Genomic DNA, 27,968 nt, shown 5'->3' with positions numbered 1-27,968 from the left:
GATAAAGAAAATATAATAGTTTCGTCGTCAGAAAAATAGTGTTACTCTTTTAAAAATCTTTTTTTTTATCTGATTAATATTTTGATAGGGATGATTACTTAGTCCTTTGATCATTAACGACATAAAGTCTATTTTATTTGTAAACTTAAGCGCATTAAAAAGAACACATGCGTTATCAAGTTTAAAAAATTTCTATTCTCTTTATCTTGCATTTTTTATCTTATCCTCTTTCAAAGGACTGTCAATTCTAACGGGAAAAAATAATAATAAACAAAGCTACGTCATAAACTTTACTAAAAAAATATCAAGAGTAGATGGTGATTGGCGCACATTACGATAATATGTGCTAACCTTGACAGCTCATGTATTTATGTATTTCTTCCTGAAGTTTGAAACAGTTTCAAAGCATTATTTTGGGCAGTGAGTTCTTTTGTGTTCGGTATTTTAGTAATGGCGTTTCTGGAAATTTTTAGCGGACCTCTGTTTGCTACATTTTTAATTGGAGTATCCACTTTCCTCTTGGCTTTATGGTAAGTTGAAAATTTTATTCATTTTAATATCTTTCTTGCCTCCATATAATAAAAGAATTATTAGCGTCACCGCTACTCCATTTAGTGTTCACATTTTAAAATTACTAAGGAGTGCAGACGAAAGTTAATTTTTTTTCATAAATGACATGTTTTTTTTTTCATAATTTATTCAATGCCATGTTCTTAAAAAAATAAATACATATCTGTATTATTAAATTTTGCTATTTCGTTTTCTTTCTCTGACATTTTACAAAAATTCGTAATTTTAAATTCCTCGTGAATTTATAAAAAGAACCGTGATATTAAACAAATGATGGATTACAGTTTAAAAAATCTAAATGTAATTACATGTTACAAAAAACTTTTGCTAGTCAAAAAAAAAAGTTCCACATTTCGGAAAGAACATCTGTAACTTTTCTGCGGAACACTTTTTGGAAACTGCTGTACTGTACTACTACGTTTTAGTATCTGATGAACAAAGCATGAAGTCCAGCTCTAAGAATACGCAACTATAGCAGAGAATTGTTCGGTGCGGTACGCTATTTCAGAAAGACAACTTAGAGAGAGAGCAGCAGACTCAGATTTAGCAGAGCATCATATTATGTACTGAGATCCCGGGTATGCGCGTAAGAAGTAAAGTATCAGTCAGGAGGTACGTCTCCCGTCAACAGCCATTTTATTCTTTCTATGTCAAAATGTGTTAGCAGATTTAATCAACATGGATAATATAAATGTATTCTTAAAGAAATATCTTAATTAGTAGTACAGTGTTTATCAATAGTGTGAAATTGCAGAACAAACTAACAGTAAATAAAAATATAGGTAGGTACTTACTTTATTTACGTCTCACTAGAGCTGCATAATGAACTTATTGGCGACGGTCTTGGAAGCATCCCTGAGGATGATCCGAAGACATGCCATCGCAATTTTGATCCTTTGCAGAGGGGATGGTTCCTCTGCTTTGGTAGCCCGACGACCTACGCGCACTTAATGGTAGAGCAGTTTAACGAGAAACCATACCGCGCACCCTCTGTCCCTACAAGTGGTCACCCACCCGCTTACTGACAGCAGCCAGTGATGCTTGACTTCGATATTCTGCTGGGAACCGTGTCTTTGCAATCAGTCCACTGCGGGACATATAAATAAAAAGAGAAAACATTTCACTTTAACCCCAGTAGTGGTTGGGAGGAGAGGAGGGTGCAAACCTGTTTCCCCCCTAAATGCTGTTTTTCCTTTATATATAGGGGACCTCATCCAAACTCGGGGGACTGGCTTACATTATAGCTATGGAAACCAGACTTCTTTCCCGTGTATATTCTTTGCATGGGGGTTGGCGAACGACGGAGGAAGAATGTATTCATTCTTTTATATATATATATTTGTATAATTATATATCATTCTCTTTGTCGTAATCTTAGTTCAATGTTAGTTGTGTAAATATGACTAATTGAAAACTCCTTGCAATCATGATAATAAGTATGATTGCACGCAAGCATGATTACTCTGATTCACTGTTTTACAGGCATTCCATGAAAAAGCAATCTTATTGGAAAGAGAGAAATGTACCCTACGTCAAACCACTTCCATTCCTAGGATCTCTTTGGGACAATGTCACAACGGTAAGTATAAGATACTCAGATCCCCACCTAAAATAGGGTGTACGGAGAAAGATATTAATCCTAAAAAATATATTCGATGCAAAACATCAGGATGGAAACGGATGATGATATTGATGTAAAGATAGTACATCAAATTAAAATAGAAAAAAATCACGAAGTGGCAAAAAAAACTAGTTAAAGTGGATAATCAGATAAAATATCTTAACGGGTAAATAATTAAAATTTAATACTGAAAAACTAAAATCAAACGCTAAAATAGTAAAAAATAAACAATGAGTTCAGAACTCTAAATTTATTAATACAGCTGTAATATTGCTTTATAACGGACGGATGTATCTTAAAAACAATTTTTGCATTCATCACTTTGTTCGGGAAGCTGAAAGTTCTAAATCATTTAACAAAACTCTTTAGCCGTAATTCATAATCTATATATTAATAGGCTAGCAATATTTTGTCTCGCTAAAAACTCCCAAACTATGCAACAGAATTAAACAAATAAGGTGTCGTTTTAAAGGTATTGTTATGTAGATGTGCAATAAGGTCTTAAATTATGAAAATTTCCTTTAATTAATTAATAAAATTAATAATTTAGTTTCAACCAATGAGAATTCAGCAAATCATTTTTCGGGTGGTTCGCATAAGCATTGTTTCCGTAAGCATCGTTTGATTTAAAGCATTTCTGAATTAATAGATTGATAAACAAAAATAAGAGTGGATAAAAAAAAAACGGAACTGAATTTCTTAAAAAAAGAATTCAATATCTTTAGTTCCTTTGATAAATTTTTAGTTTCATGATAAATTTTTTGTTTCGTTACAATAGAATGGCAATGGCATCGTGCGAATATTCAAACCAAAACAAACGTGCGAATATTCAAACCAAAACAAACTTTCTACAAACAATTATTTTGATTTGAGATTTAAAACGATATCTTAGTTATTTAGTTCTATTTTTATTTATTTAGTGCCTGCTGATGCCTAAATAAAATGCCTGCTATCAGGCGTCGAAATATCTCTGGCAGACGTCAGAGAAATGAATGGCGGAATTCTAAACGGGAAAGCATTTCTCGCCGAAGGGAATCGCCACCTCTACAAATTCGAGATTTTTACAAATCTGCATCGACTGTTCATGTGACCCCTTTACTATTGGATCTATGACTTTTATTTGTAACTTTTATTTTAAAATTTAAATTTGTTAAAATGCTTTTATAAGATTGCGAAGCAATATGCAATGGAACTGCGAAGCAGCTCTGGGGGTTGGCGAGCGTAGCGAGCAGGGGGCGGAGCCCCCTAGTAGTATATTAAAGTAATTTGCACCAAGAAATAATAATTGTAAAACGGTTAATGAGATCAGACACCGATTTAAGTAACTTTATCTTAAAATGTAACTTAAAATTATATTATTCTAATAATAATAATAACACTCCTCCTAAACTCTTAAATTGCAAGTCAAAAAAGTAATAATGACAGTACAGGTGATTTTAACCTTTAAATTAGGGAAACAAAATTATTTATTGGAAAACAATAACTTTATGACTTACGTATATCAATTTTATGCTGATGGCAACTAACCCAATATGAAAATTAATGAGGGGAAAACTGAATCCTGCCATGTGATTTTCTAGCCAATAAAAATGTATTGACTGACAACAATGGAAAACTGTGACACCATCATTAGATTTTTATCAATAGTAAGAAACAGACAAGAGGTTACGCAACGCTTACTACATAAAGGCTTAATACTTCAACGCATTACACACATTTTGAGTCACAAACTAATATAAAAGAAAAGGGAAAAAATTCGAATCACTCATAAAAAGAATTGAAAACATAGACGATTTTAAAGACAATTATTAGATAAACCACCAAGTTCTAGCAGACAATGAAATTGGTTTTAATTTATATCATCTCGATTTTCAAATCAGTGATAAATTGCACAGTGGAACAATTTTTTTGTTGCATGTACACAAATACTTGATATTACCTAATTCGGATGTAAATCTGAAATTAGTTTTGCTCTTAAAGCTACAGATTGTTTTTCAAATGACATTTTAAGTCTATTTTTCACAGAAATATACAAGTTTATAAACGTTTTCTACAACAGGGGGGCGCTTAAATGTTGCGACAAACTTAAGGCACATCTCAAATTGCATATGAACCAGGAAATGTCGTCGTATGCCTGTTCAGAAGCACATGAAGAGGAAATTCATGGTAGGAAAACACGTCTAGCGGCGTATGATGACCTTCCGGGCATGGGTTTATATTCAATTTTAATTCTGATGATTTATATCATCTGTCATTTTTATGATGAAGCACCGATAATTCTTAGGGCAAAATGGTATACATAGTTCAAAATTATGGCTTTTATTCGAGTTAAAGGTACTTAAAATGGCGCTTTTTTTATTTTTCTTCGCTTAAGAACTTTGAAAAACAAACTTTAAATAATTATAAATCTCAGAATGATTAAAGAACCTTTTATTTATGTACTTATTTATTTATTTGTAGACTATGCAAGATCAGGACTACAAAAGATATAATACATTGGGTCCGATTTATGGGTAAGTGACATTTTAAAAAATGTTTACTTACCTTCCATTAAATTTAAAGGCCATTATTTACTGTAAAATCTGCTCATAAAAGATTTTTTGAATTAAAAATGATAATTTAGGAAAAAATGCGGAATCATCTTCTTACCGAGTAGAGTTTTGAAAATATATTATATATATTATTTCAAAAATGGGATTTCATTTACGTTAAATGTGCAATTGAAACGTAAGCTGGCAATCAAAAATAAGCACCCATCCCTTAGTAAAGGAAATATCTCGTTATTTATTCAAAACCTGTTGCTTTTTGTTTTTCTATTCCTGAATTATTCTCAAAATTTAATAGTTGGTAATAAATTATAAGACTGTGTGAACCATACCTTCTCAGAATTTACGACTGCTAATGTTCGACTCCGTAGGCTTGTAATTTTGAACCCATTCCAGAAGGCAAGGGATCTCCTCGATAAAGTATTGGAAAAAACTTGCCTTCGTGGAGAGGTTTTTGATGGAACTATCCCGTATTTGCATTACATGGACCGAAAAACCTCCCACGGTTAGCTTGACGGCAATGGTGCTTTAACAAATGATCCGTCTACCACGGAGGATACTTTACGTCCGCACTATGGTCAGTGCGAGCCGGATGCGGAATTCGTATCGACCAACCATCGCTGGGGTTCGAACCCGGTTCTCCTCATTGGTAGGCAAACGCTCTTTCCCCTGAGCTATCCTATAAACAAAAATGCTAATTGGGTATTTTTTGCTGAAAAATTTAAATCCGCGTTATAAAAAAAAACAGTTATACCGTGTTTTATGAATACGAGATTCATATGTCAATTAAAGTTTGAGTTTAGGGGGCATCGAGTTCGTTATTGTTGGATTCAACTATTGAAAATATTTAAAATATATATATAAAAAAACGAAAGAAATTGAAAATATAGAAAAAAAACGGACCTCTATGAATAATTTTGATCTAATGATTGGATCTTCACATTTTATTTCTCAATCTCAGTAGTTCGAAAGAGTGACTTCAAATATGCTAATTAGTTAGTGCAGACGATATTTTAACTTAAGAAATCTGACACTAAAACGTACATCCGTTAAATAAACATACCCTTTTTCCGACTGATTCGGATTTCTGATCCCGAAAATATAAGGGGTAGCCGCAATCTGGGAAATATGGTCTTGGTCAGAAGAGCGATCCAAAGCTTGAAACCCCTTAATGTTAATTTTACTTTTTGCGTATTTCACCGTTTATCGAGAACTTTTTAAGTGATTTGAAAAATTTCTGCACACAATTATGAAGTTCGTTTATACAAAGATAATTACATTAAAAACATTAATAAATATTTATTATTTTATTTAATAGTGGTTGGAAAAATATAGAGTTGTAAGGTATAAAATTTTTTACACCATTTTAAAGTATGTAATTTTACATGGCAAAATATTAAATTTGAGGGAAATCGGTCGAATAGTTCCTGAGAAACTGAATTTTTAAAAAAGTCATGTATTTGATTCTAGCTATACGGTAAAATACGCAAAAAGTAAAATTAACATTAAGGGGTCCTAACTTTGGATCGCTCTCCTGAACAAACTATGGGAACCATATTTTCCAGATTGTGGCTAGCTGTCCTCCATATTTCAGGGTTTCGAAATCCGAATCCGTTGAAAAAAATGAATTTTTATTCAGAGAAAGTAAGTTTTTGTGTTTGATTTCGTAACTTAAAACATCGTTTGTACTAATTAATTAGCATATTTGAGGTCAACCCTTTCGAACCATTAAGATTGAGTCCTAAAACGTGAAGATCCTATCATTAGATCAAAAGTTATTCAGTTTTGTTCCTTTTTTTGGGGCACTGTGTACTACTGGAGATATTGCACCATTCATTTTGATGTCAACATGTACAATACAACAACAGAAAAGGAAAACCACGCTTTTCAATTGAATGTTTTCAATTTATATGTTAATTTTATTAAAATTATGTGTCAATTTATGTGTTTAATTAAAATAATTTTATTGATTTTAGTGTTTATGAAGCGAACAGTCCTACCCTGACAGTAGCAGATCCAAAACTTCTCAGAGACATACTTGTCAAAGATTTTGCTAATTTCCCGAACAGAAGAGTAAGAATTTTAACATTTACCTATAGTCTAATAAAAATGTATTTAAATCATAGGCCTTTCGAACCCAGCCTAAATTTATTATAATTTTATTTAGCTCAAGTGCAGGGATTTTTTATTTATAAAATAATTAGAAAATTTAAATGGTTTACATTTATTTTCAAAAAATGATTTCGTGATTATCACCTTTATTGTTAATTTAAAATAATTTAATGATTTTTTTTAGAAGTTATATAAAATTTGTTTGCAGTGGCTTCAATGAATTAAAATTTCAATAATCTTACTAGTTTAAAATCGTAGGTAGTGAAGTGTTTGGAACTTAAAAAATTATCTCGGGTGGTATTTATTTAGTTTTCATAAAATTAATAACATATCATAAGTCATTGTTAATTACGCTGGGAAAAGATTACTGTATCGGTAGTCACATTCATTGCGAATTATTATCGTGGTCAATCACGGTAAAGGCGACTTTAAATCCATTTTAATAAGTTTAATATATTTGTCAAATCAATATGTATATGCAAACAATAAAACTGTATATTTTACAGAGAAAAAAAAAAACAAAATTTTTTTTGTTTTGAAAAAACTATCTGTTTAAAGATAGATACAGATTTTTTTTTTGTTTTTCATAGCTGACGCACGTTAAGAAAATTCCCGTTTTTTTACAGTTTTTTTCCGTATATCTGACGTACAAAGCAGTTTTTCAAAAAAAGAAAATTTTTTTTTTCTCTGTTNGATCCAAAACTTCTCAGAGACATACTTGTCAAAGATTTTGCTAATTTCCCGAACAGAAGAGTAAGAATTTTAACATTTACCTATAGTCTAATAAAAATGTATTTAAATCATAGGCCTTTCGAACCCAGCCTAAATTTATTATAATTTTATTTAGCTCAAGTGCAGGGATTTTTTATTTATAAAATAATTAGAAAATTTAAATGGTTTACATTTATTTTCAAAAAATGATTTCGTGATTATCACCTTTATTGTTAATTTAAAATAATTTAATGATTTTTTTTAGAAGTTATATAAAATTTGTTTGCAGTGGCTTCAATGAATTAAAATTTCAATAATCTTACTAGTTTAAAATCGTAGGTAGTGAAGTGTTTGGAACTTAAAAAATTATCTCGGGTGGTATTTATTTAGTTTTCATAAAATTAATAACATATCATAAGTCATTGTTAATTACGCTGGGAAAAGATTACTGTATCGGTAGTCACATTCATTGCGAATTATTATCGTGGTCAATCACGGTAAAGGCGACTTTAAATCCATTTGAATAAGTTTAATATATTTGTCAAATCAATATGTATATGCAAACAATAAAACTGTATATTCTACAGAGAAAAAAAACAACAAAATTTTTTTTGTTTTGAAAAACTATCTGCTTAAAGATAGATACAGATTTTTTTTGTTTTTCATAGCTGACGCACGTTAAGAAAATTCCCGTTTTTTTTACAGTTTTTTTTCCGTATATCTGACGTACAAAGCAGTTTTTCAAAAAAAAATAAATGTTTTTTTCTCTGTTATTCACTTTAATCATAAACGGATTCAAACAGTAAATTCAAATTCTAGTTTTTGCCACGCAATTTTGCTTACCGTAACTTTAAAGTTTTTCAAACCAGTTTACGTTTATTTTCTATACTTGCTCTTACTTTTCAGAAATTATTTTATGGTTTTGCATCGTTTAAATAAAATTGAGAGTTGAGTTCATTCTCAAATTGATTCTCGATCTGATTATTTGTCTTTAGAAATAACTTTTCAATAAGTTAGATGGCCAGACATTTTTATTAGGGGTGGGTCACTGCAATTTTAAATGTTTTGAAGCTTAAGTGCGGCTTAAGATAAAGACAGTTTAAGATTTGAATTCAAAACAAAACTCTAGAGCTACTGTCGCTCCAGGGACAGAAGCTCTTACCTCTCAATTGAGGCTCGAATTCCGGCGAATTCTGTTCTCGGTTCACATTGACGTTACAATGCTGGCGTAGTTATTTTATGGATTTCTTTTGAAAATAATAGATTAGTTTTTATTGAAAGAAATAACAGAGTTTGTTTGTTAAAATAACAATCTTTCTATAAAACAGGAGCCCGTTTTTAAACAGTATTTTTCTGTTAAATAAACGGTTTTATAACATGCTGACAGTTTTTTTCTGTAAATTCAACAGATTTTCTTTACAGTGTGGAATGATCATAATAGGAGGGGGATGACGACGAAAGACCTTTTTTATTCCTATTGATTGGACGATTTGTATCTATTATTTTTCATATTAATAATTATTACGGAAAATTAAAAAATATGTTATTGGTAATATTTAAGGAAGCAAAAGTTAAATTAAACCAGATGAGACTTATGAAGTTAAGGAATCCCTATTATTCGAACATCTTACCTTTCTATTTACAGGGCCAGAGCTAAGGATTTCAAATTATTAGCCTGTGAATTAGCATATATCAAAAGTCTTCGCCAGTTTTCGAAAGTCTTCGCCAAATGCAAATCTTAACAATTTTTTTATATATCTTTTTCTTTTCGGTGGAAAAAATCATTCGCCAATGCTTTTGCCAAAACACAATTTTATTCGCCAAATTTACAAATTTATCGCATTTAGCAAGGTGGCGAATGCTGAGCACGGGCCCTGCATTTATTTGTACAAAGTACCCTAATACCTTAAACTATTCATTATAATGTATGTTTCAGTCCCTCATAACTGGTGACAAAATTGGCGACAATATGCTCCCAAGTCTAGAGGGTGAAGATTGGAAGAGAGTAAGAACCATCATTACTCCAACATTCACAACTGGAAAACTTAAAAGGGTAAGTGATACCTGTCAGCCACATATTTCTTTTTCCGGTTTGAGGCTTTCCCAAATGTCTAAGCTCAGGCTGAAAATTGTCCAAAATTGTCATGGAAAATTGTCCAAGTTTAGGCGGTGTTTCTTTTTTGACAAGTTTGGGAGGTGGTGAGGTCTTCAAGTGACAAGAATTGCCTTCTAAGTGCACATATTCTCTTAAAAAAATGTAACTAAGTTTACAATCAAAGCAAAATAATGATCTCTTTAATTCAATCAATCAAGTTTTTTTTCTTGAGAAACTAGCATTCAGCTTAATGAACTTGTTTGGCTATTAGTATAACAATAGTCAATTCTAGGAAATTAGGAATAAATATAAGTATAGAGACAATTTCGCTTCATCTTCAACAGGCCTGGGTAAACAGGACATTGGCACACACACCCTTGTATCTCTTGCAATGAATCTGATTTTTAATATAGTAGCAAACGACTGTTATTGATGATCACGTCCCTGATAATTTGTAAATGTTTAAATAACATATTCTTAATCAATCTTAGGAAAAGAACAAAACTATTAAAAACTCATATGTTGATATAATTTTAGAATATTATCAACAAATGGGTAAATAATTTTCGATTAAGGAATCAATTTTGGAGAGCTTTTATCGACGTGAATAGCCCTTTTCTCAAAAATTCCACACCGCCCCAATCAGCCACGACAGATTTAAGGTGCACTCAGCTACTTTTCTACTCCAGTTATTTAATCGGCTGCTAGGATAAATTTGACAACCCTCCTGACATTTTAACCTCATTGTACCCCCGAACTACATCAACAACAAAAAAAAACTTATTAGTACTATTTAAAGAAAATGAATGAACAAATATATTACCAAATGCAGCATACTCGAAACGTTTCTGAATGCATTCTATTGAAGTATACTCTCTATATATCGACCTTCGATAACGCGAAAACCTTGTTATATCAAAAAAATATTTTCCCCCTTGGCATTACATATCCACCTAATGTTAATTTGAATTCCTTTTTCAAAGGGTTTCTTCTCAAAACCTTGCTATGTCGAATTTTTTTCGAAATAGAAAATGACGATTTTCACAAATCACAATGTACGTACATTCACAATACATTTTACAAGTTCATTATAAACCAATTATTTTCTATTTAATGCATAAGTTTTGTCTTGCTTTTTAAAAAAAAAATTATCATTGTTGTATTCGGACTTATAGTCAACTATCATTACAAACATATTTATAAACAGTTATTCTTATGTTTCATGCCTCCATTTCTAGAGCAATATTTTATAATATATATTTCTACTTTTTAGAACATATTTAGTTCTGAACTTGTTAACTCAAACGCTCACTATCTCGAATTTTTTTTAGCATACTTTCAACTTTGAGATATCGAGAGTATACTGTACATTCATTTCTCTGTCTGATAAAATAAATGAAAGCCACTCACGTAGGAAGAGCTTAGAGTTAAATGTGTACAGAACAATTCGAAAACAGTTTCTGAAAAATTAAAATAAATATAGATCAGATAAAATGTAAATTCCAATAAATATAGGCTTCAAAAAAATTTTTTGTACACAGTGAGCAAAAAATAAATAAATAAACTAAATAAATAAATAAAGGGAACTCACTTTATGTTCTCGAACTCATTCTTAATTGTTCTAGGGCAGAGGTGGCGAACCTTTATGCACCAACGTGTCATTTTTTCTAAAAGATTGTTTAATTTGGTCATAGACGTGCCGTCAAATAATTTTGACTTCGTGATTATTGGGAAAATAATAACACTAAATACTACCAACTCAAAACTCTTTATTTACTACGAAAAAGAATACATTTCGCAATGTCTCAGTTATACGCGTAATTCAACTTAAAGTAAAACTTCTGTTGTNCGGGGACGTTTAACATTAGCTTCATATGAAATGATTTGGTTCCATTAAATTTTATTCGTAAAAGCGGGTTATTTGATTATCCGATATGCGATGTGGGGACGACTGTATTTGAAAGGAGGGAACCAAGTTGTGTTTTACAAACTAAATTAATAGACATTTAAGAGAATATAAGTTGCATTTCATTTAATAGAAATCTGTCACCTTTCTGCATACTTATTAAGCGATTATCTTGAATAGCTCTCATAATTATTTTCTAGATAACTATGTAAAACTCTTTATGTAAAGTAAGGAGAAAAAAAATAGACAACCTTGAATAATTTTTGATCTAATGATCGACAGAGCAGACGATGTTTTTAGTTACGAAATCAAAACCAAAAACTTACTTTCTCTGAATAAACATACCTTTTTTTCGACGGATTCGAACTTCTGACCCCAAAATATAGGGGGTATCTCCAATCATCGGGGAAATATGGTCAGGAGAGAGGGCCGAAATTTGACCTCCTTAATATTTATTTTACTTTTTGCATATTTCGCTATATCTTGAGAACTTTTTAGGCGAATCGATAAATTTTTGTTTAAAATTATAAAACTCGTTTAACCTAACATAATACTACACAAAAAATAACTTTTATTAAATATTTATTAATTTTTATAATTTTATTTAATCATAGTAAAAAAACACTTTGAGCTATAAGGTATACAAATTTTTACATCTTTTTAAAGACGTAATTTTTTATTTTTGCCCTCTCTAATTTTATATGGCTGAATATAAAATTTCAGCGAAAGCGTCCGAGCAGTTCCTGAGAAATCTAATTTTGAATAAGAAGTTTTTTTAAAAAATAATTTTCAACAAAAATCAAATGAATTTGTAATAAATATTTGAGTCAGTTTGTAATAAATACTAACAAAAATATTTTTGATATCAAACATCTTTTATGAATGCAAAATATGAAATTTTTTAAATGTGTCTCAAATCAGCCCTATTGTTTTCCGTCTTTAAAAATGAGTCCACTGAATTGCGTAAGCTTTATGGGAAAAAAATCAAAAAGGGAATTAAATAGTTGTATAAAAATACTTCTCTATTAATATGTGTCTCCATTCCCTTTATAGCTCATGAGTATTTTCAAAGACTGTGCCAAAACCTTAGTTCAAAATTTCAAGATGTCTGAAATGAGAAAGGAGCCCATCGATGCCAAGAGGTTAGTTTATTCGAATGACTGGTTGAAAATCAATTCTCCGTAAGGGTCGGAAAAAAATTAAGCTATCAGTCAATCAGTAATGAATAACACTACAAATTCATGCACAAAACTTGACGACATAAACCATAGCAACGCAATTAATAAAGTTATAACAATTCCAATTTGATTCATTTATTTTTAATGTTTGTCCTTTTCGGTGGCTTTACGTTATTAGATTAAGAAAAACACATTTTTAGTAGTTCATTCTATCAAAATAACAATTAACTCTATTCAGTATCTTTTTGAAGGATGTTACTGCCCGAGGTCAACTCTTGATGGTCAAAATTCATCACAATTAAGAGATTCTCTCCATGGTACTATTTTTATGTTATTTCCACATTTTCCACAAAAATTAAAAATTTCTTTGTTGAGTTAAATTCGCGATCGCAGCGAACTGTAGGGGACGTTATTGGATGAGACGAATTCTTGCTATTTTCATTCAGTTGCTCTGGAGTCGTCTTTGATTTAGCGTGTAGCATTGTAACGTTCCTGCTTTAATGTGGCTTGTTAAATTTAAAAGAGAAAAATATTTAAAAGTACGCATAAGCCCATAATTATATATCATTTTATTTCGCAAAAAACGTTTTTTGACAACAATTTTTATCAAAACAATTTAAGTTTCAACGAAAATCATTTTTTGTAAACTAAAAAATGCAAAATAAAAAATGCTTACGAAAAAAAAAAAAAAAACGATTCCAAAAATTCTTCAAATTAAAATAAAGATGTTTTTAAAAATTCTTAACGTAGAGAACCATTCTATAGAGAGCTATCATCAAATAGAAAAAAAAGTAATTTACAAGTAAATTTTTTATTATAAAAATCATAACACTTACCTGATTTATAAATTCGGAGAATTCCAAAATGATATATTTTTCATTTGAAAACTTTATTCTCAAATGATATGTACATAAATAATCCCTTCATTACTTTCAGATGACATACCACATAATAAAATTTTATAATTCCAAGATCTCGATATGAATTTCAGTATGTGACTTAAAAACAGATACAGAATTCTAGTTGAAATTTAACATTTAAAATTAAAAAAATACTTACCAAGAAAACGATAAAAATGTATTAATAATCAACAAAAATGATATTATTTCAAGTAATTCAGATGATTCTTTACTATTTTCTTTACTATTTTTATAGATACAGAAATATATACTATTCTAAAGGGAAGAAGAATATTCTATAACTATTACAGTTCCGTCCATTCTGAAATCACATTTATTTATTGGAATGAAGTAAGCAATGTTGACTTCACTTCAATTTGTAATGAATTGAAGACGAAAAAAAAATTATTTTAGCGTAATAAATACATCTGTAACAGCAAGCGATCATGAAATCGGAAGTTATGTTGTTGATAATAGAAAGGTAAAAACTATTGAGAAATTCTTCAAATGTTGGGAGCTTTCTGTTTCAGATAGATTTTTATTGGAAAAAATATTATTTTCAGTGCCCGGGCTAAGCACTCGCCACCTCGCTAAATGAGATAAAATGGTCGTTTTTCAAGTTCTTCAGCCTTTTCCTTAGGGAAATTTCGTTTCTTATTTGCTTCTAAGAATTTCTTTCTTTTTATTTCAAGAACTTAGAAAGTGCTGTTTCAGAAAATACAGTTTCTACTCTTTTTAATTTTTATTTTATTTGTTTATTTTTTAGATTCCAGATAATTTGCTCTCTATTTTTTTGACTTTAGAACCCTAAATGATCAACCTTCTTTTGAAAGAACTGCTGGCCTACGACTTAATGAATAAAGTTCATTCGCAATTATGAATATATTAACTTACGAAAGACTATTATTATTTTGAAAATCTGTTTATTAAGGACCTTAATTTCGTTAATTAATTTGAAAATATTTAATGAATTAAATGAAAAAGAGAATTTTTTCATTACATCGTTTTATCAATATTAGTATTAAAATTTGATTTTATGTCAGACAGTTGCATCTATTGTTTCATTCTTAATTTTATAAGCGAATGCATAAACTGCTAATGAATGAGCTGAAATATGGTTTCCATTAAAATAAAAACAAAAAAGAAAGAAAATAAACGTTGGGATTGGTTAAAAGAGAAACCTAACTCTTTACAGTTTAATTTGGTTATTTTTATTCCATGCGAAAAAGTAATAAAATTTTCCTTAAATGCATAGATACTTTTCATAATTTATTCATAAAATTTTTATTGGAAAAACTCGCCACCTCGCTAAATGAGATAAAATGGTAATTTTGGCGAAAGTATTGGAAAATGATTATATCCACTGGAAGGAAATATATATAACTCAATCGTCAAAATTACGCCAAAATAAATTTTTCTTAGCAAATCAGAATTTTTGTTTAATCGACTACAGTGATTTTTGGTAGATGCGCCTCTTAACCAATTAGAATTGGATCTAAATAATATAAGTAACGACCGTTAAATAGTTTTCTATGGAAAAAAATTAATCATTAAATTTCTTTTTTCGATTTGCATTTGGCGACGACTTTCGAAAATTAGCGAATACTTTTGACATTTGGCTAATAATTTGAAATCCTTAGCGCTGGCTCTGGTTTTGAAATTTCTTTCCCCGTAAGCAATTCAATTAAATGATTTCATAAAAATACCGGAAATATTTGATGAATAATGAATTATTAATTATACATAAATTTAAATAAATGTTTCGAAAATAATAAGCGGCAAAAAAAAATTTCCAACTCTCAGAAGCCCTGTGACCCTTTCACGGAACCCTGCTTTTCCACGGAAAACCAATTCGGGAACATTTGTTCTTGATAATCGATTTCTCTTCATATTTTATTTGTAATTAAGTTAATTTTTATTTAATTCAGTTTAAGTTTTAAATCAGTTAATTTTTATGCTTTGACGTGATATTTGATAGGTTGTTTGGAGCTTTCACTATGGACGTGATTGCTAGTTCTGCCTTTTCGACTAAAATAGATTCTCATAACGATCCAGAAAATACATTTGTTCGATACGCAAGAGATGCTTTTGGTACTAAGATCAGTTGGAGATTGCTTCTTTTTCGTAAGTATTCATTCACAATGATTTCTAATCGAATGTACAGTGAGCAAAATAAAAAAAAGGACCACCCTCTTTTGATCTAATGATCGGATCTTCAGACTCAATATTAATGGTTCGAGGGGGTGACCTCAAATATGCTCATCAATTAGTACAGACGATATTTTAAGTTACGAAATCAGACACAAAGACTGAAGAATCATACGTTTTTTTTCTCGTGACAGATTTGAATTTTTGAGCCCCCGAAACACAGGGGGCAGCCACAATCTGGGAAATATGGTCCCAATAGTTTGGCCAGGAGAGCGGTCGAAAGTTTGGACACCTTAATGCTTTCCCCGTTGGGACCCTTCTTTTTGTGTTTTTCGCCATATCTCGAGTACTTTTTGAGCTAATTGAAAAATATTTGCACACATAATTTCATAAATTTATTTATCCAACGATAATTCCATGCAAAAGGGAATTTTAGTAAATATTTGTTAGTTTATTTAATATTACTCTGAAAAATTTTGAATTGTAAGTTGTACAAATTTTTAGATCATTTTAAACAATTTAATTTTACATGGGACATAAATTGGTTGAATAGTTTTTGAGAAATTGAATTTTTAAAATACGACTTTTTTAAAATTGGATATCTTAGGAACTATTTGACCGATTTCACTAAAATTTTGTATTTTGACATGAAAAACTATATTTTTTAAAATGATGTAAAAATTGTATAGCTTACAATTAAAAATTTTTTAGACTAATATTACTTAAAATAATAAAAAATGATAAATAATTATTAAAAGTTATTTTTTGCATGGAATTATCTTTAGATAAATGAATTTTATGATTGTGAACAAAAATTTTTCAATTCGCTTAAAAAGTAATCGAGCTATGGCAAAATGCGCAAAAAGTAAAATTAACATTATGGGATTCAAACTTTAAACCGCTCTTCTGGTTAAACTATTGGACCCATATTTACCAGATTACGGCTGCCCCCTATGTTTCGGGGGTCAGAAATCTGAATCAACCGAGAAAAAAACAAGATATGTTTATTAAAAAAAAAGTACGTTTTTATGTCTTATTTCATAACTTAAAATATCGTCTGTGCATATTTTTTAGCATATTTGAGATTACCTCTTTAAATCATTAAGTCCTAGAAGATCAGATCATTAGACCAAAAGTTATTGAGTGTGGTTTGTATTTTATTTTGCGCACTGTACAGATTAGGGTAAGTCAAAACGAATGTCTAAATTTCATGAATGCTTTACGCATAAAATGCATATAGCGCAACAAGCAAATGTATACTCCTGTCAAATGTTCGATGCGCGTTTCTTTTCTTATACGGCATACGCACCTCCTTATCATTGCCAAGCACCTAGCCCCCTGTTAAGGGCTTTATATTTTAACAGCTAGGAATGCCATGTCATTTAGACCGTGGGCAGAGGACGCTGAGAACGCCTGAGCTGGTACCCCTTCCCTAAACTTTCACATCACAGCCAACGATAAGATTTTCATCCAGGACAGAGTTAACGCGCACCTTACTGCTGTTATTTTTTGGGCTTCCAGGCACGAACTCATGACTCTTATATGGTGTCTAGCTGCTATCGATTATTCTGGATAGCAGCTGTGATACAGACTATCAAATCAGTTGGGCCTGGAGACGCATACACGCGATCTTTTACGAACTCTCAGCGGAAGAAAATCGCATCGGGGTTGAGAATTGGTTATCGTGGTGACCAATGTAAGAGTGCGGTAGATAAGCGACCGACCCACCGTTGTGGTAACGTGTTATTGAAGTGGCGTTGTTTTTTCGCATTTTGTTTCCACAGAAAAAGTGAATGATAAGTGGACCTATGAAATCGGGGATTTGTTTAGACTTAACGTGTTGATATGATTGTTGATATGTTGTGTGATAAAGTGTTGAGATATTGTTTGATAAAGTGTTTTTATTTATTTTAGTGCTCTCACCCAAATTAATGAACTTCTTTAAGATAAAAGTTTCTAACCCAACCGTCACAAACTTTTTCAGCGAAGTGACTGCGCAGATTATAGCTGAAAGAAGAAGGACAAAACAAGTAGGCTCATTTTATTGTTGAATTTTCGCTTATTTGTGTATTTTATTATAAATCACTTTCTAGTTGGTCCAAGTAGAATCTTACAATAAAAATTTTGTCCACTTTCAGACTAGCTAGAGCATAGGTTCCCAAAGCGAGCGCTATCGCTCTCTCCAGTGGGCGGTGAAGACTTTAAGGGCGCACTAGCAAAATTTTTTGTTATTTAAGAGATGTTGGAGATTTCTAGAGGGTTGTTAACACACTATGGATGAAATTAGATTTGCATACACTTTAAAATTCATAATTACACCTCTCAAAAAACTAAGGGAGCGCGTGGATTTAACAAAATTACGGAAATATTTTTTCTGATAACTAAGCCAAAACAAAATATCCATAATCTTAAGTATAGCAGAAAAATACAGAAAAAAATTTAGATGTAACCAGGAAAAGGATTTAACCAGTGAAAGGACCAAAATCAAAAGCCATGAAAAGGATTTAAGTGCAAAAATCTTGATTTTGCAGAAGCTGCTGTCTTTTATTGTTACCTGTGTGGTAAAATTAAACCTTTCGACTTCTGTTTTGAGGCAAATTTACTTACAAATGACACGACAACGTGATCTACCTGAATTCATGGCTAGACATAATATCCGAAGCCTGTAGTTCGGGCAAACAGACAGAAGTGTAGAGGACGCAGTTGAAATTACAAGAAGTGGTGTCATTGCAAATCTGATATCGAATCTGAAGAATAGGACATGTTTAATATAGTCCAAAACTAGGTCGTCCACGTTATACCACAGCAAATAATGACCGATATCTCCAGTTAATAGCTCGTCGACACAGAACAGCCAATACCACGCTAATTGAAAGACAGTTTCTTTTGGCAACAGCAGGAAGGGTTCAAGCCAAACAAATCGAAATGGGCTTCATGAAAATGGTCCGTACGCACTCTGGTCAGTAGTATGCATTTCTTTGACAGTCAGAAACCGTGCTGCCCGAAGATAATGAGGTGAACCGGGTTCGAATCCCAGCGATGGCTGACTGATTTGAATTCTGCACCCGGCTCGCATCGACCTCAGTGCTAACATAAAAATATCTTCAGTGGTAGGCAGATCATGGGTTAGAGTTTCCTTGCTGTCAGGCTAAGCGTGGGAGATTCCCGTGACTTTCCTCTCCACGTGACGCAAATGCGGGTTAGTTCCATCAAAAAATCAAATTTCTCCCAATACTTGATCCAGAAATTTCCCTGTCTTCTGCTCAACATTACAAGGCTACGTAGTTGAATATTACTAGGAGTAAACCCAAAAATTGAATTGGCTGTTCAAAGACGGTTATAAAATTAAAAATATTCGTTCAGGAAGGATCACATTACAGACAAGGTGGTTTGTTTGTATCAGCTGGAATCAGCATAGTTGAACGTACTGACCTGCATTTAATTCAGAAATGCAATTTGACGGCTTAAAGATATGCAGACGAGACCGCATGTCGTATCTTACGCAGCAGTCATCGGTGATTACTTTCTTTTAGTAAAGGATAATGTTAGACCTTATACCGCCTGTCTTGTAGAGAACTTTCTTGAAGCTAATCCAGCTAGCGTGGGATGTACTCGGACAACGTGTTGCTGCAAGTCCAAGACTTGGAGATAGCACTTCGTCAAGAGTGGAACAGTATTCCCCAAAGTCTTATTGATATCCTTATCGCATCCATGTAAAATAGGTGTACGTTCGAGGAATCACACACTATATTAAACATCATTTCAGTACAGTCAGTTTTTTTGTCCTTTACATGTTATCGTTGCCTTTGAAACATCATTTTATGTTATTTGCATATATGTAGACCAGAAATGATTTTCTTCAACTGTTGATGGACACGGCTGAAGAGACATATAAGAGTGAGAAAAAAGATGATGTGGATGATGATGACATTGCTGCAAAGTATGGACAAGATTTCGTCAACCAAACCATTTTTAATACATCGGAACATAAAAGTAAGAATCATTTTCATCATGCTTTGTTTGGATCGCGAGTGCGGCAATTATAAATAAGTTTCGAAAAATGGTCCCCCCTCCTTTTTTTTAATAATCGGGAAATATAAATTGCTCTACATTGAAGAGCTAATAAGCTTTTAAGAGTGAATAATCGAATTATACCGTATCCGCCGTTTTCCTAAATGATATATGTGTATATTCATATTATAAGAGCATCAAGAAGAAATCATGTCAATAAATAATCAACCAATAAATCAAACAATATATAAATAAAAAAAAAATGACTTTAAAAGTAAATTTGCATAGCTGAGCCCCATAATGGCTTTATTTAGGGTCCTTAATTGTTTTTCTTTTATTAGTTTTTTTTTCGAAAATATTTTCAAAAATGATATTAGTTCATCAAAATTTTTTATTATTTAACTTTAATTGTATTTAAATTCTCACGAAAGATGATCTTCAGTTTATCCAATATCTTCAGTTATTTTCGTTTAATTAATTGTATTTAAAATTTTGTAATTGAAGATCTTCAATGAGGTTTTACTTTTATTGCATTTTAATTTTTATAATAGATGATCTTCATTTCGTTCAAGATCTTCAATTATTTCTCCTTAATTGTACTTCAAATTTTTGGATAGAAAAAAAATCTTCANGAATCATTTTCATCATGCTTTGTTTGGATCGCGAGTGCGGCAATTATAAATAAGTTTCGAAACATGGTGTTCCCCCATTTTTTTTAATAATCTGGAAATTTAAATTGCTCTACGTTGAAGAGCTAATAAGCTTTTAAAATAGAATAATCGAATTATACCGTATCCATCGTTTTCCTGAGTAATATATGTGTATATTTATATTATAAGAGCCTCAAGAAGATATGTCAATAAATAATCAACCAATAAATCAAACAATATATAAATAAATAAAAACGACTTTAAAAGAAATTTGCACAGCTGGGCCCCGTAATGGCTTTATTTAGGGTCTTTAATTGTTTTTCTTTTATTAGTTTTTTTCCAAATTATTTTAATAAATGATATTATTTCATCAAGATTTTATATTATTTAACCTTAATTGTATTTCAATTCCCACGAAAAATTATCTTCAGTTATTTTAGTTTAGTTGTATTTAAAATTTCGTAATTGAAGATATTCAATGAGGTTTTGCTTTTATTGCATTTCAGGTTTTATAATAGATGATCTTCAATTCATTAAAGATCTTCAACCGTTTGCTGTTTCACTATAAGTGATCTTTCAATTTATTCACTTTTATTCGTATTTCAGACCTCTCGATGGATGAGTTGGTGGCCCAGTGTGTCATTTTCTTTTTGGCTGGCTATGAAACCACAGCAACATTATTAACTTACGTCCTGTACTGCCTGGCCCTGAATGGGGACATTCAAGAGAAAGCTTACCAGGAAATTACACAATGCTTAAAAGAGACAAATGTAAGAAAGTATTTCAACACATCTGGTAATAGTATAAATAATAACGGATGAACGTTTTTTCCCGTACCACCTATTTTCCTATGTAATAACATAGGAAAATAGATTTAGTTCTGTGCAGAGAAGAATGTAGATTGACTTTTTTAGCGACCACTATAGGGTTAATTCTTATATCTAGTCTAAGCAAAATCCCGGTTGCAGAATTTAATAGAGTGAATCTGCTGTACCGTCTTCAAAAATCCAAATTTGCCTGTGACCTTAACGTAGTCAGTCGCAGATTATTATTTCCTTTTATTTTACAACTGGCGTTGAATAACAGAACCAATTACGATTCAATGTTAGATGGATTACTGGTTTGAATCCCCTTGTCATCGGACATGGCTTAGTAGGTTTCAGTGGTTTTTCTCTGCAAGTAACGCAAATACAGGTTAGTTCCCTGGGAAAATTCTTTATGATGGCAAGTTTGTCCCGATGCTTGATCCAGGAGCTCTTTTGTTTTCTAGGTTGGATTTAATGTTGAACATTGATAGTCCCCAACTTAAAATTCGATCGGTTATTCAACACTGGTTATAAAATTAAATATAAATGTCATGTATCAAATGATACTAAACGCGTGGCAAAATGTTCATTCGAATAACAAAATAAAATCTTTTAAAAAACTGGGGAATTTTAAATTTCCTGGATGAGGTGAAGATGATTTTTTGTGGGACTCAATACATGTGAATGAACTAGAATCCGTATTCCAATGCAAAGCTTGGTTCCGTATGACGATACTGCTAATATTATTGAATCTGACACATAATATAATGTTCCAGAATCTTTAAATATGAAGCTTTATAGTATGTTTTCTAAGTCTTCATTGTTTAATACTTTTTGAATATTCTTGAAAACTCAACTTTCGTTATCCCTAATTTTTTCTGAACAGAATTTAAGTATTTTTTCCAAAAAAAGTCCTTTACATGTAAAGAACATATGATAAGATGCATATCAAAAATAGTTTTTGAAAGGGAAAAATTGATGCAGAGTTATTCATATATATATATCACTGTTCATTAGGTATCGATATTTCATGATCAACGAATATCCGATTTTTTTGGGATTTGTAATTTTGGGGATTTGTAAAGTCGACATCAGGATATACGGTAATTAATGAAAGTTTTTTTGGTATAAAATCAAGTTAAGGTAAATTTTTTACTTTTAAAAAAGGCGAAAAATGTCTCGAAACGAAAGGAAAAGAAAGCAGAACTAATTCATTTTCTCTTTACCAGACGCGATATAGTAACGTTTTATTTATTTATTATTTATTTATTTTTTTTATTTTTTTTTAATGAAAAATGTATTTTCTTTAACGTGCCAAACATAGTAGTCTACTAAGTCATCCTTTCGTACAGGCTTAAAATTATTTTAAAATCTAATAGCATTAAAAACATAGCTGTTTTTAAATCTACTATTTTACTTAAATGTTATTGATTCTTTAAACATGCATATTTTATTTAAATATAGGGTGAATTGACATACGAAGCTTTACACAACATGAAATATTTAGATAACATCATTTCAGAGACTTTAAGACTCTATTCGCCAGCAGTGAGGTAAGTAAATTCGTTCTTCTCGTCATATGCTAAGCTTGTAGCTCTCTTAGCAGACGATTAGTTCAGAAGATGATTAGAATTTTAGTTTTGTGTAGTTTTTATATAAAAAAAAAATTCAAATTTGCTCCATGTTTTAATTTTATGTATTTATATTCCTGTTAAATTATTTAGTGCTAAGATAGCTCAGATAATACTGGCAAAATTTAATGGATAAAAGAAAAAGATAATACTAATTGATTTATTATCATTTTTTTCCTTTAATTTATTCCCAAGCAGGTTATAGGTAAAAGAAGTCCCATTACAGTATTCTTAAACGTGAAAAATTTATGTGGAAAATTAAGAGCCCCAAAAGCTCTCTGTAATTCAACCACTCTTGTTTATTATTGTCTATGCATAAATTTGTAAAATAAACTGCCATTCGGCTGTGAAGAAATGTTGCTATAGCCTAAGGAAATATTTTATCATATACTTCTCCCTTATACTTATGACACAAACTTATCATCAAATATGGTACAAAATTTGCTAAATTTAAAATATATATATATATATATAAAATTTGCCATACGCTTATACCATACGTTTATGGCTAAATTCTACCATTGGCAAAACAACCACAGGAATATTTAATATAGGAATTATATTTATATAGGAATATTTATGCAGGAATTTTATTAATTTTTTATGGCAAACCTATGGCAAATTTTCCTAAGCCAATGGGGTCTAAGCGCCCATTCAATTATCCCCATTAGTAGCCAGGTTATAGGTAAAAGAATCCCATTACCGTCGGTCTAAATGTAAAAAATTTATGTGGACTTAATTTCATCCTACAAATTTGTTGCTTGCAATTCCAAAGTTTTTGTTCTTCACATGCAAAAGTATTTAGTATTTCAGCAGTTTGTAAAGATATATAGTTTTACCTGTATATTCTTTTTGCTGAACTCGGATGCATTAAAAAATTTTTTTATGCATATTCATGAAAAAAAACCTTAACATAATAATGGAACAGTATAGAAAAGTATAGTTTCCTATCAATCCACATGAGACATTAAATTGGTTATTTTAATTCCTTTTTATTTTTAATTGTGGTACCCTTTGAATATTGGTAATTTTTTCAGAAAACAAAAACGTTACAAACATAGGAAAGTAGCCTTAATCGTACCATTTTTCGCATTTTAATTTTTATCAATTACAAATCACTGATAATTACAATTGAAATATCTTATAGCTTCTTTTCTTATAGCTATTCAGCTTCTAAAATTATTATTATTTGGTTGTGCAGTAAGTACTTTAAATTGTTTTCAGAAACCGCTTACAAGTTGCCTAATTCGTACCAACCTCAAAAGTATTGAGCATTTATAATTAGGTGAATAAGTATACTACGAATAATCCAGAATAATTTTTTAATAGCATAAGAGGTATTGAGATATTAAATATTTGAAATGTAACAAGTATGGTGACAGCATTATAAGCTTACAAAATGTTAATGGAACATGATGTGATGGGTAGCAGAGTTCTATTGGGATTTTATATGTGCTGTTTGTTGAAACAGGACTTTATTTTTCTGTATGGATCTCCACGTCATGAAAGATTCCTAATTTATTCGCTAAGGCTTTCTCTGCTCAATAATTGTTTAGAAATCAGAAGTGGTACGATTTGGGCAACTTTTCCTTATGCAACCAACCTGTTTTTTTCAAGTCAAGCTTCAGCAATTGCCCTTTTGCGACTTAAGTCAGAAAGGTGACCCTTTCGTTTGGCAAGAGAGCACCGCAAAGGAGAAAATAAATCTTAGCTCCGATCCCACTGATAGATGGCAGCACTACTCATTCATGAGGCCGTTTCCTCATAAACATAGATCTGAATGGAAAGGAAATTTTCTCCAGATTCGATCGTGTGCCCATGGTGCCGAATCTGATAAAATTATTAGACCCTAGATGGCGTCTTATATTAAAGATGTAATTCAGAGCCACTAGATGGCGCCTTATAATGAAAATCTGAGATTGATTTAAGAATTCAATGAAGGCCTAATGTACCAAAATAAAATTTTGCTATTGTTTGAAACGAGAGCTCATCCTTGAATTTACTCATGGTACTGCTTAACGACAGACTGTATGACTTTCGATTAAACATATTTTACGAGAACATATGTCTTATGTCCTCGGTGGGTCTTAACGGAGTCGAGGATCGAACCCCGAACCGGAGACTGGATCTCTAATCAACGTGAATTGGATGACGTTATTGATTGGTGATGGCATGTATTGTAGTTTATAGGCGAAAATTAAATAGCTCTTTTTCCCTTCCCCTAGATCTGAAAGAAAGGTTGCATCAGAATATAAACTGGGTGACACCGGTATTGTTTTGGAAAAAGACATGATTGTTGGCATTCCTATATTTGCTATCCACCGGGATCCAAAATATTATCCAAATCCTGAGAAATTCGATCCAGATAGGTAACCGTTTTAATAATTTTTTATTTTACTCGTGGTTTCTAAATTTTTCAAATTATTTTGTAAAGATATTTTCTGTTAATTTCTTTATATCATTTTTAATATCATTTCCTCTTCTTGTTGTTTTATTTAGTAAATGTTTTAGTCAGTGTTGTGTGTGTGTGTTTTATTTAGTAAATGTTTTTCATTAATAAGTCAAAAGGACGATTTAAAATGATTAAAATTTTTAAGAGAAAATGATAATTATTATTTTTAAAAAATAAAATTCGAGATAATGACTAAAATATATGTATTAAAATAGAAATTAAAAATAATTATTTAATTTAAGAAAAATAATTCAAAATAATGATTAAAATACATGAAATTGATAATAAAAAATAATAGTTTAAAAAAATTTAAAAAAAGTATTTAAAAATAGAAAACATTGTTTACAAATACTTATTCCTCTTATCACTAACGTAGATTAATTTCTTCAAATAATAATCTACATTAGTGATTTAATTTATAAAGTATAGAAAAAATGTGAAGCTTCCAATACTGATTTTTTTTCTTCTTCAAAGCATCAAAATGCAAATATATATTTTAATAATTGCAATTTGGTATTTTAAAAAGATATTCAATAGTTTGAACTTCATAGTTTATTCTTGATACATCTGAACTCTGTCCCCCCTCCCCTATATTTTTAGTTTTAACTAATGTAGTTGAAAGGATTTGTTAAATGTTTGAAAGAAAAGGAAGGCATTCTCTGACGCTTTGTAACACATTATTTTAATAGGCAATGCAAACTATAATGTTTTGTTTACTTAATATTTCAGATTTTCAGCTAAAGAGATAGCTAAAAGAGATTCCTACGTGTATCTACCCTTCGGACATGGTCCGAGAAATTGTGTCGGCATGAGGTTCGCTTTACTTGAAGCCAAAGTCTGTCTCGTATATATTATCAGCTGCTTTAAGACTAAGCCATGTGATAAGACACCAGTGAGTACTCTTTCATTCGCTCATTCTTCTTACGTGATAGCATATAATGAATTTACATGGTTTTTAGAAGTTTCGTCGCCAAGGAAAATGAAAAAAATCTACAGCTTAAATGCCTTGCACCTTGAAACAAAACGATTTTAAACTGTATGCATGATCTTGCCGTGAAGAATTATCTGGGTTTTAGAACGAACGAATAGCATACATATTTCAAAAGTTATTAAACTTTTAAAAAATAGCGAATTTGGCGACGTCTTTCCACCTAGATGAAAATTATCAAAATCTCTGCCTCATTCTCAGTTTTTGCAAATTTATATAAGCCCAGATAATGCAGCAAGTTTTTAAATCATAAAATATTGGACCACAAGCACTTTTCATTTCCACAAAACTGCGGATTTCCCCCAAATTGACTTTTTGCTCATTTTTCAGAATTAAGCATGGTCAGTGCTAGCTTTAAAAAGGCTAAACTTGTCTTAGCAGTCATGATTAACTGTTGCAAACTCGCAGCAGTTAAGAAAATAGCATATTATTCACAAAAAAGCATCATTTCATATAACGCCGAATAGTTCTCACCGGTTGAAAATCGGCAATTTCAACTTTTTTTAATTATCTACTTAGTTTATAAGCTTCACAGAAGCCTTTAAATTCTTGATCACACAAATGCTAGTTAGTTTCATCAAAAGTCCTTCATGAAGGCTAGTTTGAATTCTGGGCCGGTTCGAAATTACAAGCTATGGAGTTGAGCATTGACAGTCGTAAACTCAGAATCATGTCAGCTGTTCCATGCCGGTAATAAAACATAAAATATTAATACACCTTAGTCAACTTAACATTGTTACTTTTAATAGTACATTTATCTATTTAGTGTGACGTAACCTCTGTCAAACTACATCATCTCTGTTTTACCATTAATGAGATAACTATTTTAAACTATGATTTAACTTATATACATTAATTCAGAAACCTTTGAAGAAGTAACCCAGTTCAACGAATTACTAATTAAAGCTTTAAAATATGGTTGAGTCGATATTTTTTATCCCAATCTATTTTTGTGAAACAACTATTTGTATTTTCAGGTACCCATGAAGTTTAACCACAACGCTTTTGGTATTCTTCAACCCAAAGATGTTTTTCTGGCTACAGAAATAAGAAAAGATTGTCTACTCAAGCCTTAAATACTGATGATGTAAATTTAATGTTCCATCTGCATGAAAATTTTTTCATGCTTTTAATTGCCGACTAGTTTTTGTGAAACAATATTAATTAGTATCGTATGAAGTGATATCATATGCATTGGTTCTCAAAAGATTTTGGGAAAATAATAAGAGTATTATCAAAGATTTTCCTGTTCTTTACGACGTTCATTTTTATATTTATGATGCGATTAAGAAGTAGAAATTAACATTTGCTTGCAGGGCTGTTTTGTAATTATTCCCCTTTACATCTACATCTTCTTTTCTCTTTATTCTGTTAATTGACTTTTTTCACTCTCTTTAGTAGTGATTGGTTAGATTTCGATTACTTGTTTTTCTCCTAGATAATTTATGAACTCCAATTCCCACACTTTATCGACTTCATTTTTGACAAGAAATTTTAAAAACTTGCATTGAGGGGAAGACATTACGAAACACCCTCTAATATAATTCGTGTACAATTAGTTTCGTGTATTTCCTACGTTTTGTAAATAAATAAAATGTAACGTGTTGTTCATTTTTTTAATAAAAAAATTTATTTTTAGTGTTA

General features: G+C 30.9%; 1 protein-coding gene across 1 annotated transcript; it reads left to right on the top strand.

The window, feature by feature from the left end:
* Positions 1–326: 326 nt before the first annotated feature.
* LOC107446228 (cytochrome P450 9e2) lies at positions 327–27,968 on the top strand. Its single transcript, XM_043048918.2, has 14 exons — positions 327–530; positions 2,053–2,149; positions 4,652–4,704; positions 6,714–6,810; positions 9,497–9,613; positions 12,615–12,703; positions 15,617–15,762; positions 17,701–17,816; positions 19,629–19,779; positions 21,054–21,217; positions 22,718–22,806; positions 25,110–25,253; positions 26,066–26,228; positions 27,302–27,968. Exons 1-14 carry the CDS (start codon positions 451–453, stop codon positions 27,398–27,400), a joined length of 1,605 nt encoding a protein of 534 aa, XP_042904852.2. The 5' UTR covers positions 327–450; the 3' UTR covers positions 27,401–27,968.

This window comes from Parasteatoda tepidariorum, chromosome 2 (assembly GCF_043381705.1).
Source record: "Parasteatoda tepidariorum isolate YZ-2023 chromosome 2, CAS_Ptep_4.0, whole genome shotgun sequence".
Classification (NCBI taxonomy): Eukaryota; Metazoa; Arthropoda; class Arachnida; order Araneae; family Theridiidae; genus Parasteatoda; species Parasteatoda tepidariorum.
The sequence above is the reverse complement of the archived record's forward strand: the minus strand, read 5'-3'. Positions and strand labels throughout refer to the sequence as shown.